The sequence below is a fragment of the Callorhinchus milii genome, unplaced genomic scaffold, assembly GCF_018977255.1.
Source record: "Callorhinchus milii isolate IMCB2004 unplaced genomic scaffold, IMCB_Cmil_1.0 Scaffold3, whole genome shotgun sequence".
NCBI classification, from domain to species: domain Eukaryota; kingdom Metazoa; phylum Chordata; class Chondrichthyes; order Chimaeriformes; family Callorhinchidae; genus Callorhinchus; species Callorhinchus milii.
This window is the reverse complement of record NW_024704744.1, coordinates 35,030,478-35,045,100: the sequence shown is the minus strand read 5'-3', so window position 1 is coordinate 35,045,100 and position 14,623 is coordinate 35,030,478. Positions and strand designations below refer to the sequence as shown.

Here is a 14,623-nt window from a genome sequence, read left to right as displayed (position 1 = left end):
TAAAAGAAAATCAGATAGAAATTCAAATTTTCATGGCAGAAGAACAAAGTTGTTTTGTCTTTCAGTAAAAATTGGGTTCATGGGTAAGATCGATCATCTCACTCTTGGCCCCTCTTACAACAAAGCAAAATTTTGAGGTATAGCATTGAGTCCGTGGACTAGATCCTCCATCGTTGATGACATTGACTCTAAAAGTAGCAGCACAGGTGGACAAAGCCATAACAACAACAACAACTCGGATTTATATAGCGCCCTCCACGCCGGTCGGTGTCTCAGAGCGCTCCATAGTAACGGATCCCGAAACCGAGCCAGGGGGAGGGGGAGGAAGGTGACCAAAGGCGTGGTCGAGAAGAAAGGTCTTCAACAGAGACCTGAAAAGGGAGGGAGCGAGACAAAGGGAGTGAGGAAGGCAGTTCCAGAGCCTCGGGGCATAGTGGCTGAAGGCACAGCCGCCGAGGGTGGAGTGGAGGACTTGGGGGACAAGGAGGAGGCCAGACCCAGAGGAACAAAGGCAACGGGTACTGTTTTGAGGAGAGAGGTCAGAGAGGTAGGGGGGTGCAGAGGAGTGCAGGGACTTGAATACAAGAATGAGGATCTTGAAATCAAGTGCAAATGGAGTCTTTGGCTTTATGCCCAGAGGAAAGAGTATAAAAGTAGGGAAGTGATGCTAAAGTCATTTAAGCCTTTAAATGACCACATTTGGAGTACTGTGTACAGTTCTGGTCACCACATTATATAGAAGATATTATAGCATTAAAGTACAGAATAGATTTACAAAGATGTCATGAAGGATGAGTGGATACAGCTATAAGAACACAGGAACAGGAGTAGGCCATTCAGCCATTCGAGCCTGTTCCGGCATTCAATTAGATCATGGCTGATCTGTAGCTCATCTAATCCTTTCAATTCCAATTTCCTGCTTTCTACCCATATCCCTTAAAACCCTGACCTACCAAAAATGTATCAACCTCACTCTTGAAGGTGTGGATGAATCCAGCATCCACATCCTTTTTGGGGAGAGAATTCCAGATTTCTACCACACTTTTAAGTGAAAATATGCTTCCTGATTTCATGCTTAAATGGCTTCTAACCCCACCAGAGGAAACAGCTTCTCTGTATCTACCGTATCGAATCCCTTTATCATCTTAGATACCTCAATCAAATCACCCCTCAACCTTCTAAACTCAAGGGAATACAATCCAAGTTTACGCAGCCTTTCCTCGTAACTTAATTCTTTTAGGCCTGGTAACATTCTGGTTAACCTGCTCTGCACCCCCTCCAGGTCCAATATATCTTTCCTGAGGTGTGGTGCCCAAAACTGAACGCAGTCTCCAGATGGGGTCTGACTAACGCTCTAAACAGCTGAAGCATCGTTTCTTCCCCTTTGTATTCCAGGCCCTTTGAGATAAAGACCAACATTCCATTCACAATTTTTCATTACTTTATCAAGAAAGATCAGACAGGTTGCAGCTTTTTTCTCAGATATCCAAGTCAGGGAGCGTTTTACTTATTTGGGCTCATTCTACATTGGCAAATTAATGTTTTTTTAAAAAACACTTGGTCTCACCTTTGTGCATTTTATGAAAGACTAGCAACAGAGCAAATATGGTCAGTTTTCTGCCACCATGTGGACAGATGCAGGCACGAATACTGTGTGTGGATTTGGCATAACCTACCAATTTAGTTCACAACTAGCAGCTGTCAGTGATGCTATACTTTACATCTAGGTTGTGTTCAAAGCCCGATCTTCAATCAATTCAGAAAAGAACTGCACAACTCTAACAACTCTAAAAATGATTAGTTGGAGACATGATGTAGACCTGATACTATCATGTCAGCAAGAAGTAGATACTTAGTTTCCTTTAATAATACAGCACCTTAGCAATGGCAATAGATTGTTATAAGATAAAGAATACTAGTTAAAAAGCTGGAACATTCAGATTTGTGTGGCACGACTTTTCTTCTCACACCCAATCATCCCACTCTCCAGATTCAAGCTGGGGAGAAAGAAGTTGTATTGCATTATTATATTAGCCTTGTATGTTTGCAAACAACGCAACACAAAAGGTTTTCAGAACAAAAATGATTACCTCTCCTGAAGCTTCAGCTCGAGATAAAGTCATCTGTATTTCTTCTTCAGTCATGTCTAGAGCAAGATCTTCATCCCAGTCTTCAGCAAAACCTGAACTGGATTCTGTACATAGATAAAAGTTGTAAACTAAAAACTGGAAAGGAAAAAGGGAGTATTTCTATAGAAAATGGAACTACTCAAACTAGATGAATTCAAGAGGAAGACAGACCAGAGGGTAGAGGGGTACATAAGGGTAAGGGAGGGAGTAAAAAAATAGGTGGAGACTCATATGCAGTATAAAGACTGGCATTGACTCCTTGGGTTGAGTGGCCTGTTTCCGTGCTGTATGTTCTTTATAAACTACTGCTAAAAGAATTGTCAATCGGTATCACTGTAATGGTATGAGAAAATCTGAGTCATTACCGGTTTACTATGTAGAAATTTTTAAGATTTTTTATATCTCATTTTCTTCCTTCCTCTCCGTTTCCTTCTATGGCCATTGTTCAGACATGAACCTTTGCAATGAGTTTAGGCAAGCAATTCAACTGTGGGAGGCATCACAGCCTGACCTGATCCTGCCACCACATTCAGCAGCAGTCTCTGGTTAGGATTCAGGACCAGGGACCCTAGTTTATTTTCCCTTCCCTCAGAGGCACAGAGTCAATTGTAATTCCCTAACTGTTGCTCTGAGAACATCAAACTCAAGATTGGAAATTGAACCTGAATAGTGACCATATGGCTTCCCTCTTTGACAATTTGCAACTTATTGATTTATTATTATTATTATGTAAAATTCATCAATACTGTATTTATCCTATGCTACAAGTACAATTTCTGAATATTGCTGCATGCTTTCTGATGAATCAGCACAATTGTGATGGCTATTTGCCGTGAAATGTGGAGTATAAATTAGGCTTCAGTAAGCATTGGAGCTCCTCTCCTGGCATAATAATAATCATCCTTGCATTTGATATAGCTCCTTACCACATCTTCGAGATGTCTCAAAGTGCTTCACAGAATATACTGTAAAGTGAATTGACTGTATATTTTGTGGGTGGAAGTTTAATAAAATTGAATTAATTTAATAAAAATTTAATTTTAACAAAAATTAACAGTTTAATTCACATTTGCAGAGAGAAAGCTCACCATTTTTCTCCTTATACAAAGCAGATTGTCCAATATTGGAATCTAGTTCAAAGATCCCATCTTGACTCGTGTTGGACTGTAAAAGGACACCATCGTGGTAACTTGGTACAAAATTGGAAACGGACATGGGGTAATCTTCAAATGCTGGAGTGTCCTCACGCACACTTATACCCTCATTTGCAAATTGTCGATGGAACAATTTCTCTTCTTGAGCAGCATGTTTGCTCTCATCCCTTTCTACAGTTTTCAAAAAGGCTTCTGAGAAACAAGGCTTGCTGATCCCTAATGAGTCTTCGGTTTTACATTTTCTACTCTGACTGGAATTGCTTTTTCTCTCTTCAGAAACAACATTTAAGTCAATCGATTTAAAATCAGCACAGATTAATTCATTCGGATCATCCCAATCATCTGTAGACAAAAAGTGATGAAAGTCAAAACAGAGACCATAGAAAAAAGTAATCTTTCAGTTTCTATTAATTGATCTCAACTTTCAATGTTCAGGACACACACAATACACGTTAATAGAAATCTACCAAATCACTCTTTAACAATAAATTGCAGACATATTGATATATTATCAGTCCTGCAAAAAGATTATAATTACTTAATCCCTTTTTATTAAAAAGGGGCTCCTCCCAGATTGCTCCTAAGAAAAGATAGAAATGATCATAGCTTTGCAAGTAATCAGAGACAATATAGCCATCGTACACCAAGTTTAAATGGCCTGAAAAACAGGCTGTTAATGTAATTCTGGCTTTAATTCATACACAACAGATACAGTACTTTAACCTAATGTTACTTTGCTTTACAAATTATGTCCACAAGATGGCCTCATGATATACTATACTTTGTTGGTGACTATCCAATAGTAAACACAGCAATGCATTGGTTGATATAAACGTGTATAAAAACCTGATTAACAATATTTTTAAAACAAATCATTTCAAGTTAGCTTTTTGAAAACTCACTGCTGGTATCAATAAAAGTAAAACCAGGTTTTTCAAGATGCTTCAACAGCTATCCACATCCTCACAAAACACAGCACCTTTCACATTGGGAGAACGTCTCAAAAGCGCTTCAAAGCTGTAAATTGTAGTGACTGTGTATTTGTAGGTGAATGCGGCAGCTCATTTGCACACAGCGATGTCCCACAAACAGCCATGAAGTGAATGACCAATATAGTTTGGGAATCATTGGCCGGGACAGGAAACCAGGAGAATGAGCAGCAGAGCATGTATAAAGTTAACATAATATTAATTAAAAGTGATCATCTGAGAGAATTATCAACCAATACTGAAAACATTTCATCAGATAAATTCCTCCCAATGTTTAACCCTTGATGTGTTATAATTTGGTTCTGTACCTTCGTCATCTTCCCATTTCAGGTCCTCAGCGTAAACAGTCTGTTCTGCCCTTTGCTTTAGAGCTGTTCTCTTAGCTTCTTCCTACAGAAACAAAAAAAGTTTTGTTATATCATCCGAATCCTTAATGAAATACACCAATTCAATCAAAACAACTTATGTTATTAAAATATAATGAATGAGGTCAATTAAAACTTCGGAGGTGTAATTTTTGACCTTTAAACAGCTACCCACACTCAAGTCAGCACAAAAGAGTGAATAGTTCCAAAGGAACAATTTTCCCCAGAACACGTCAATTATAATCTTAAGCACTCAAACGCTTGTATTATTTACCCTAGATAGAGCATTCCTATTTTATTTTAACAAGAACTTCAACATCTACATATAATCATATCACTTGGTTAAGTGGGGGCACAAGGAGAAGGAGAATATCACATGGAATACCCCTCCTTTATGAAAATCATGTATTTTGCGATCAGATAATCCTTCCCTTACTTGGCTGCATGTTAGATAATGCAACAGTAAGGAAAATCTTTAATCCTAAAGGCTAATGTTCGGTACTGGATAACTTTCAATGGATAAATAAAGGAGGTGGTAGATTACACTTCAGCAACACAATTTTCTGTGACAAATGAAACTCAGAAAAAGTCTGACCTGCTGAAGCTGGTATACTCTGTAGAAATAACGACACCAAAAGTCTACGTGAGTAACTTCCAAGGGAACCTGTCAAAAATCATACAAAAAGCAAATCAAATGTTGCAATATAATTTACACTTCCAGTAAACTCCTGATTTAACTTGTCACTATTACTTAATTCATCATGCTGTCATTATTCTGGCCACATTTATTTATGTATTTATACACATGCCTAACTCATTACTCCAGATAACTCGCCATTGAGCCTTTTCCTTGGAGTAACAAGTAATCAGGTGTTTACTGGATACAGCATCTTTCACGTTAAGAGGATGCCTCAAAGCACTTCACACTCTTAGCTCAGTACCAGAGCTGGGAGTTGAAAAGGGTGGGAAGTGAAAGATACCGGAAGTCGTTCAAACAAGGTAGGCTTTGAACGTAAGGAAGTCAGAGGGATTCCGGGACAGTTCCAGAGAGCGGGGGCAGAATGTCTGAAGGCTTGCCTACCAATAGCGAGGTGGAAAGGGCAAAGGACATGAAAGCAGGCCATTGTTTCAACAGTATAAACACCAAAAGGCTACTACTATTGTGGATGTTGTCTATCATTTAATTTCCCAAATGAATGTCAGAGCAACTTAAGGGTTCTCTGCTGTACTAGTATAGAGCATGCACATCACAAGACCTTTTGAAGCCCTGATCTTTCTTGTCATCATGAATGTACAATCTTAATTTTAAACTTCTTTCATGTAGTGCATGGTTAGATAAACCATCTCTTTTAAAAAACCCTTTGCACTCAAAAAGGAATGAAAATGCTGGGAAATAGAAACATTGCCATTTCAAACTTGCAATGTCAGTATTGAGCATTTCCGGGCCAGGTGTTGCATGATTAGACTAGAGCACTGGTGGCCAACCTGTTTGGTCAGCCAACAAAATAAATGTTCTTAATTGAATATTTCTTGATTGATGCTATAATCAACAGAAAAAAACTGGAAACAAAACACTGATTTAAAACAGATTCACCTAGAAGTGCGAGTATTCTGCTGGCCACTTCTTGACATTCCCATGGGCCTTGGGTTGGCCAGAACTGGACTCAAGCAAAGCTCCTGTACAACATTTCAATAACATCCCTCAACCGTTAAAGAACCTGACATCTTGTACCCATCTCTGATAACATAGCTTATCAAGTAGGTTCTGCACTATATGTCCCTACACACAGCCAGATGTTTGACACATGCAGAAATCCAACAGACGGCTTAAGAATGTATAATTCCACATGTATACAATAATAATCCTTGCATTTGATATATGGCATCTACATGTGGAAACTTAAATGAGTGTCTATGTTACACAGAAATAAAGTTAAAAAATAGAAACCAGATGTATCCACATTGCCAAGCTGTACATGATTGCCTTTGTTTCATGTCTATTTTTATTCAACGTAGAGAATTGTTTACCAATTGTGTGTAAAGATGTCTCATTGATTCATTGTTGACCAAGAGATCTGAGATGGCATACTTCTCATCTTCTAAACTGAATTCTGATAACCAGGAGTCATAGTGTTCTGGAGATACAAAAGATATAAATAAAAAAGTTAGTCCCATTCAAGCAACTGTTAAACCAGCTGATCTTTAGCACTAGGTTGCTAGCAAGTCCAACAAAATTCTTGTCTCTTCAGCATGCCGGATTTTACAGTTTTTTTAAGTTCGCTCACAATAATGCCGAAACAAACAACAACTACCCAGATGCCAGAAATAACTATTACTATAGTACTAAGTTTAAAAAAAACTTAAAATACATTCTGAAATAATGTTGAAAATGTTGCAAGAGTAATCTGTCCTTTCCTTTCCTTCCTACTCTATATTTCTTCATTCTCTGCTATTCTTTTTGAAAGCAATCAATCTTTTATTTTTTTCTAAACTCTAACTTTGAAATACATTTACTGATTTGTGTTCTTGCTCTGCCTTCAGCAGTTCCATATTAGAGGTGAAAAGGAAACATTCCTTTTTTTTAAAAAAAACATTCCGATGAGCTGAAAACACAGCTTTGAACATCAGTTTTCCATTAATTTGATGCCAGAAAATTAATGATAGACCTAACCACTTCAGAGATGCAGCAAGATCAATTTCTGATGTACTTTTACATGTCAAAAAGGTGGCAGTGTTCCTCAGTTGGTAGAACTCTAGTTTGAGTCAGAAGATTGTGGATTCAAGGTAATTTGCACACAGCAATATCTCACAAATAGCCATAACACAAATTACCAATTGTATCTGGGGTATTGTTGGCCGGTACACTGGGGGAAACGCCTTTTTCTTTTTCAAATAGTACCACGGAATCTTTAACATCCACTTGAACAGTCAGACGGGGGCTCAGTTTAACGTCTCATCCATGGATGGCATCTCCGACAATGCAATCCTCCCCAGCACTGTATCTAAGCATCAGTCTAGACTGCGAGGCAAAGTCCCACTTTACGGTTTGAACCCATAACCTTCTGATTCAGGGGCAAGCGTGCAATTAACGGAGTACAGCTTGAGCATTTAGTCCGATTAATGCCATAATTGCTACCATGATAATTTCAGCAACATTTAAGAGCAGTTGGGAGTGTTTTTCTCAATGCTGCATATTCCACCTTCTCAAGATGAAAGTACAATTTTCAATTCTATTTAAAATTTAGACAACGACTCACTCACAAATTTCATTGAATCTCATTGCTAATATTTTGTTCACAGCTGCTCCAAGATCAAGAAGTAAATTTTTACTACTTATACTATTCAAAACAGTTTCCATCAAAGCACAAACATGTATTCCTAGAACAAAAAATGTACCCGTTCAAAAGTATCTTTAGATATTACTGAGCTACAAGAAAAAGCAATTACATCACCAAAGTGCAGCTTTTCCCTCCGTGCTGCACACACCCAAAGCAACAACATATAATCCGCCTGTGGGTGACCATTCATTACATTGCTGTAATGTAGGGTTACTGTATATCTTACCATCTGGTTCACTGCAGTACGTTGTTGAATCATCCTGAAGATTACCGAGCCGAACCTGTAAAATTAAGTGTTAAAAACTAACCATTAAAGAATTAGATCTTCCGCTCTTCCGTTATTCCTTTGGCCATTCCACACATACCTTAGAACTATCATATGGGTCACTGCTTCTCGGACAATTTTCCTTAGGGATTTTCACTTGAGGTGCAGCTAGTTCTTCCACTTTGCAAGCAATTGCATCAGAGATGGCTCCAAAGAAGTTTGATAGCGCTTTTGTGATCTTCTGGCTCCCTTCGATTGGCTCTTCAATCTAGAAGAAAATTGTCAAAGGTACCTTTGCCCATGTAAAAAAAAATTCTTGCTCCAATATAATTTGTAAAATTACACTGACTTGTAGCTATTTCAGGTTATGGGAATGTAAGAAGCCTAACAGCAATTTACTTCTTGCGCTTCAATAAATTGTTGGGAAAATAGCATGAAACCTGAAGGTTTCCTCATGTGTCATATTTGTATTCAGTTCAGGTTTTGCTACTTTGCTTTCCATATTGAATTAATCCTGCATTGCATGATAATTGGAGAACAAATACAAATTCCTCTTCGTTCGTCCTTACGACCACCTGCCCCCTCCCCCACGGCTCAGAGTCAGGCTCCACCACTGTTAAGCGCTCTGAGACGCTACCCTGCATTGAGAGCGCTATATAAGGGCAAGTTATTGTTGTACATGATTGGGGGACTGCTAAACCCATTGCACCCAAATGATTTAAATTACTGATACAGGATTACCCTCCCCCCCTCCCCATTTTCCCTAAAATGAGTTATGACTGCTGTTAGTCAGAGACCAGAAGTAAATGGGACAAATCTGTAACATTAAAAGAGTTCCATTCAGGGAAACAGTTATCTTTTTGTTACCTGCTTTCAGTTCCTGAAAACACTACAGTATTTGTGCTCTTTTGCAGACAGACAGAATACTAAGTATTGGTGACAAGAACCTTCACATGATCTGAATTATAGTAACACTGCAGATGCAGTACTCACACATAATCTTTCTCTGACTACTGAGGCTGTTGCAGCAATTGTAGTTGCTGTATCATGTTGGATAACTTGAGTGAATTCAACCAGATCTCTCTTCAGAAATTCCACAGCTTTTGCAGACTGCAATGTTTTAAACAAAAATAAAATCCACAGACAATGAAAATACAGATTGAGTTATTCCAATTGCATATAAATAAAAATATCGGTTGCTTCAATACAGAGTATCAATTATATTCTCTGGAATGTACACTTGACATACTACTGAAATTGTAATGCTACCTACAAGTCAGAATCAATACATTATTTCGTTCATTGCCATGGAAAGCTTCATCCTCAAAAACACACAGTCAATCCATTCTACAATGTATCCTGTGAAGCACTTTGAGTCATCTCAACAAGTTTGATAAGCTGCTACATCGAATGCACAGATATAGTCGTGGCATTATTATATTATTATAAAGTTACGTGTGGCAGATCTTGCAGCACCTGCTTGTTACAGCATACATTCTAGGTACAACTTGTATACTTTCTGCACTGTTATTAACATACAAGGAGTTGCAAGTTGTTGTTATCAAGTTTTGCTTGGCCACTATACTTTAGTTGAAACTGCATGATCATCTCTTAAACCTGGACATGAAAATACACAAACAAATTTTGCACTTATGTAGTGAGTAAGGTGAGCTAGACAAGCGGCAGGAAGCTAATTAACTTGATTGTCAGTTCATAACAACATTTAAATGGAAATTGGATAAATATTAGAGGGATACTTAAAAAGCTGGGGAGTGATAATAATAATAATAATAATAATCCTTGCATTTGATATAGCGCTTTTCACGTCGGGAGGACGTCCCAAAGCGCTTCACAGAACACACTGTAAAGTGAATTGACTGTATATTTGTGGGCGAACGCGGCAGCCAATTGCGCACAGCAATGTCCCACAAACAGTCGTAGATTGAAAATGACCCAATTTTTTTTTTATTATTGTTTTTTGGTTTTTTTGGAGGGATTATTATTATCTTGTTGATACTCGTCAACAAGGTGATGTCTCACCACTGTAATCATAGACAGACTGCAGACATGATACTAGTTGGTAGCTCTTTTAAAGCGCTGACATAGGCGCAATGGGCCGAATGGCCTCCTTCAGTGATTCTAAGACTCTAAATTGGAATCGGAGTAGATAGCTCCAATGGGAAACAAGCACTAATATAGGTTCAATGACTCAAATGACCTTGTTCTATGCTGCAATTTCTGATTCTATGGTGCCCAAAAAGTGAATTAAACCTACTGTATTACTCAGGTAGGATTCGATAGCAGATTGTGGAATCAGTATAAAATGGTACATTATTTAATCTCCAGCATAAGTGAAGCATGCAAGAAAATGTACATGTCCAAGATGATACTTTGCACCTAATGCTAATGCCTACTGTGTATATATGCAATCATAAATACAGTGACATCCATACACGTTGCTGCATGTGTGCAATGGGCCACTGTGTAACGTGCATTGTTTAGTTTAACATTGATTCCATTTACTTTTTTAATCTAGTCTAGAGAGACATGTGATTCAACTTGCACAAGAATGGGGAGGGCCAACATCAAAGCAATTCTCAAATCAGCAATAAATATACCAATTCTGCTAGCTTACAATGAATGTTTTTTTTGTTTCCCCAAAGGACACTTGAGTTGTTTCATAATACCCAGTTTATTATTGCCATGCATTAAAAATATTCACATAATTTGCAGCCCGGTGAAATGTATGCTTTCAGAAATCTAATTGGAAATGTGTGCCTTGGATAAGGAAATATTCTTGCTACCTTTAACATTAAAACATGTTCAATTGTCAGAGGCAAAGCTCAGGGAGCCCTGAGATGTGCTGTAATGTAAGTCAATCTTTTTCCCCGAATTGCAGAAAGTGATATCAAGGTCATATTAAAATTACTGTACTGCAAAGTGAGGTTCCAATTGCTTGGCTTCAAGGGAACATTACAACTCAATAACACTACTCAAAAAGAGAATGGACTTTCTCTCGATATCCTCGCTATCAACCTCCAGATTAATTGGTCTTTATTTTAGTTGGTAGGTTTTTAGTCTCAATACATGCGGAAACTCATCCAAACCAAACAGAATTCCATGCAACCTAGTGCTCTGGGACACTACCCTGCATGAGGGGCGCTATATAAATGCAAGTTGTCGTTGTATTCATGGAAATTCCAGAGATGTTTATTGAAATGGAATGCTGGAGGGAAACATCCTGCTTACCTAATTCCAGACAGTATTAGAAGCAAGTTGGCAAGAGCCAAGGCTCGGGGACCAAGAATATACGTTGGAATACTGCTGACTCGAACCAGCTAAAACTACATAGCTTGCCATTAAAAGGCATCCTGGTCTTGATGTCTGACGGGACATCAGTTGACCTGGGATCACGACAAGAGGAAAACCAGATTTGGGTGTTAGCCACATACATGTAGAAGTTAACCCTATGTCTGCGGATAATGTCACCAAGAATGAGCATGTTGCCAGGCAGAGAAAAGAGCCCTGAGGTATATTACAGATGACAATGCGGGAGATATAATCATCAGGATTTCTTAGAACTCTACCTAGGATCCTGGTGCCCAGCAGAAAAATGCAAATCTCCTAGTGGAAATACATACAAAAAAAAGGCAGCCAGGCTTGGCCAGGCATTGTTATATGCTGATGGTCATTTAAAAACGGATTTAGCAATGGCGTATACTAGAGAAAGAGTTTCAAACAGGTACACTAATATAACATTGAGTATAAAAGATGGGGTAGTTTACCAGAACAAAAATAAACTAAAATCGGTCTGTAAACCATCATTTGTTATGTTGTACATCTATTCATGAAGCGAATTAACACGTTTCTGTGCGGCACAAAGGCAGTTTGGTGAACAGTTTTAGAATTATTAACACAAACAATATCCGAAATACATTTCAATAGAATTATTTACATATTTATAATATATTTATATATTTATATATATTTATAATATATTTATATATTTATATATATTTATAATATATTTATAAATAAGACTTCACTTTGAGCCTTGAAATAAGCATCCTCGATAAAAGAATGAGCAGAAAAGCTAATTTAAAACAAGGACATACCTTGGCTTTCGCAGCAGAAATATTCTGCTGAATCCATTCTCCCCACCATCTAGCAATGGAAGCAAACAGAAACCTCAGCCAAACCGCGTGGCTTTGCATTGCTCAATCCAGAAAAATGATACACACACATTTTAAAAAGCTGCCACTTACCTGTCCGCCATCCTGGAATCCCGAATGCCTCCCCTGTAGCCTGTCCTGCGATACGTGTTGGCAAAACAGAGCGTGAGGTCAGAAATCCCGCACTGCCATCTGTGGGATGTGAACAAAATAAATGTAAACAGAACATCACCGCCAGACCCCAGACCTCAGCCCCCACCCAGGCCAGACCCCCAGCCAGGCCAGACCCCAGCCCCAGCCCCCCAGCCAGGCCAGACCCCAGCCCCAACCCCCCAGCCAGGCCAGACCCCAGCCCCAGCCCCCCAGCCAGGCCAGACCCCAGCCCCCCCCCCAGCCAGGCCAGACCCCAGCCCCAACCCCCCAGCCAGGCCAGCCCCCAGCCCCAGCCCCCCAGCCAGGCCAGACCCCAGCCCCCCAGCCAGGCCAGACCCCAGCCCCAACCCCCCAGGCCAGGCCAGACCCCAGCCCCAGCCCCCCAGCCAGGCCAGAACCCCAGCCAGGCCAGACCCAGCCCCAGCCAGGCCACCCCAGCCAGGCCAGACCCCAGCCCCCCCCAGCCAGGCCAGACCCCAGCCCCCCACCCAGCAGCCAGCCAGCCCCAGCCCCAGCCCCCCCAGCCAGGCCAGACCCCAGCCCCCCCAGCCCCCCAGCCAGGCCAGACCCCAGCCCCAGCCCCCCAGCCAGGCCAGACCCCAGCCCCAGCCCCAGCCCCAGCCCCCAGCCAGGCCAGACCCCAGCCCCAACCCCCCACCCAGGCCAGACCCCAGCCCCCCAGCCAGGCCAGACCCCAGCCCCAGCCCCAGCCCCAGCCCCAGCCCCCCACCAGGCCAGACCCCAGCCCAGCCAGGCCAGACCCCAGCCCCCCCCACCCAGGCCAGACCCCAGCCCCAACCCCCCGGCCAGGCCAGACCCCAGCCCCCAGCCCCAGCCCCCCCACCCAGGCCAGACCCCAGACCCCAGCCCCCCCACCCAGGCCAGACCCCAGACCCCAGCCCCCCAGCCAGGCCAGACCCCAGCCCCCCACCCAGGCCAGACCCCAGACCCGGCCCCCGGGCCAGGCCACCCCCGGCCCCCGGGCCAGGCCACCCCCGGCCCCCGGGCCAGGCCACCCCCGGCCCCCGGGCCAGGCCACCCCCGGCCCCCGGCCCCCGGGCCAGGCCACCCCCGGCCCCCGGGCCAGGCCACCCCCGGCCCCCGGGTCAGGCCACCCCCGGCCCCCGGGTCAGGCCACCCCCCGGCCCCCGGGTCAGGCCGCCCCCGGCCCCCGGGCCAGGCCACCCCCGGCCCCCGGGTCAGGCCACCCCCGGCCCCCGGGTCAGGCCGGAGCAGAAACACTCGCTTCAGTTCCTCGGATAACAAAATCGCCACAATACAATAATGTACGAGTCGCGGACTGACATTAAAGAGCTGTCACTGGAGCGGGTAGACATTGCTGCACTGGCCGCCAGCGGCTGAGAGCACAGTAGGGCCGGCACACCAGGGCAGGGCAGGGCTGGCAGCAGAGGGCAGGGCAGAACAGCAGAGGGCAGGGCAGCAGAGGGCAGGGTTGGCAGCAGAGGGCAGGGCTGGCAGCAGAGGGCAGGGCAGGGCTGGCAGCAGAGGGCAGGGCAGGGCTGGCAGCAGAGGGCAGGGCAGGGCTGGCAGCAGAGGGCAGGGCCGCGTTCCTGTTACCACGGCAACGTGACGTCATCCGCAAGTGACGGATTAGGGGAAACGGCGCGGGAAGAGACACAGTGACAGACACACACACAGAGAGTAACAGAGAGAGAGAGTAACAGAGAGAGAGAGAGTAACAGACACACAGAGAGAGTAACACAGAGAGAGAGAGTAACAGACACACAGAGAGAGTAACAGAGAGAGAGAGTAACAGACACAGAGAGAGTAACAGAGAGAGAGAGTAACAGACACAGAGAGAGAGTAACAGACACAGAGAGAAAGAGTAACAGACACAGAGAAAGTAACACACAGAGAGAGAGCAACAGACACAGAGTAACAGAGAGAGAGTAACAGACAGAGAGAGATTAAGAGACAGAGAGAGTAACAGACACAGAGAGAGAGAGTAACAGACACAGAAAGAGTAACAGACACAGAGAGAGAGAGTAACGGACACAGAGTAACAGAGAGAGAGAGTAACAGAGAGAGAGTAACAGA

General features: G+C 42.5%; 1 protein-coding gene across 1 annotated transcript; it reads right to left on the bottom strand.

Annotated features, from left to right (window-relative positions):
• Positions 1–1,373: 1,373 nt before the first annotated feature.
• LOC103182580 (BSD domain-containing protein 1) lies at positions 1,374–13,949 on the bottom strand. The gene is made up of 12 exons (XM_007899644.2): positions 13,871–13,949; positions 12,506–12,604; positions 12,356–12,404; positions 9,234–9,350; positions 8,341–8,508; positions 8,202–8,256; positions 6,666–6,772; positions 5,233–5,301; positions 4,581–4,662; positions 3,218–3,625; positions 2,091–2,194; positions 1,374–1,997 (listed from the first exon to the last, which is right to left on the bottom strand). Exons 1-12 carry the CDS (start codon positions 13,900–13,902, stop codon positions 1,965–1,967), a joined length of 1,323 nt encoding a protein of 440 aa, XP_007897835.2. The 5' UTR covers positions 13,903–13,949; the 3' UTR covers positions 1,374–1,964.
• Between the last annotated feature and the right edge of the window lie 674 nt (positions 13,950–14,623).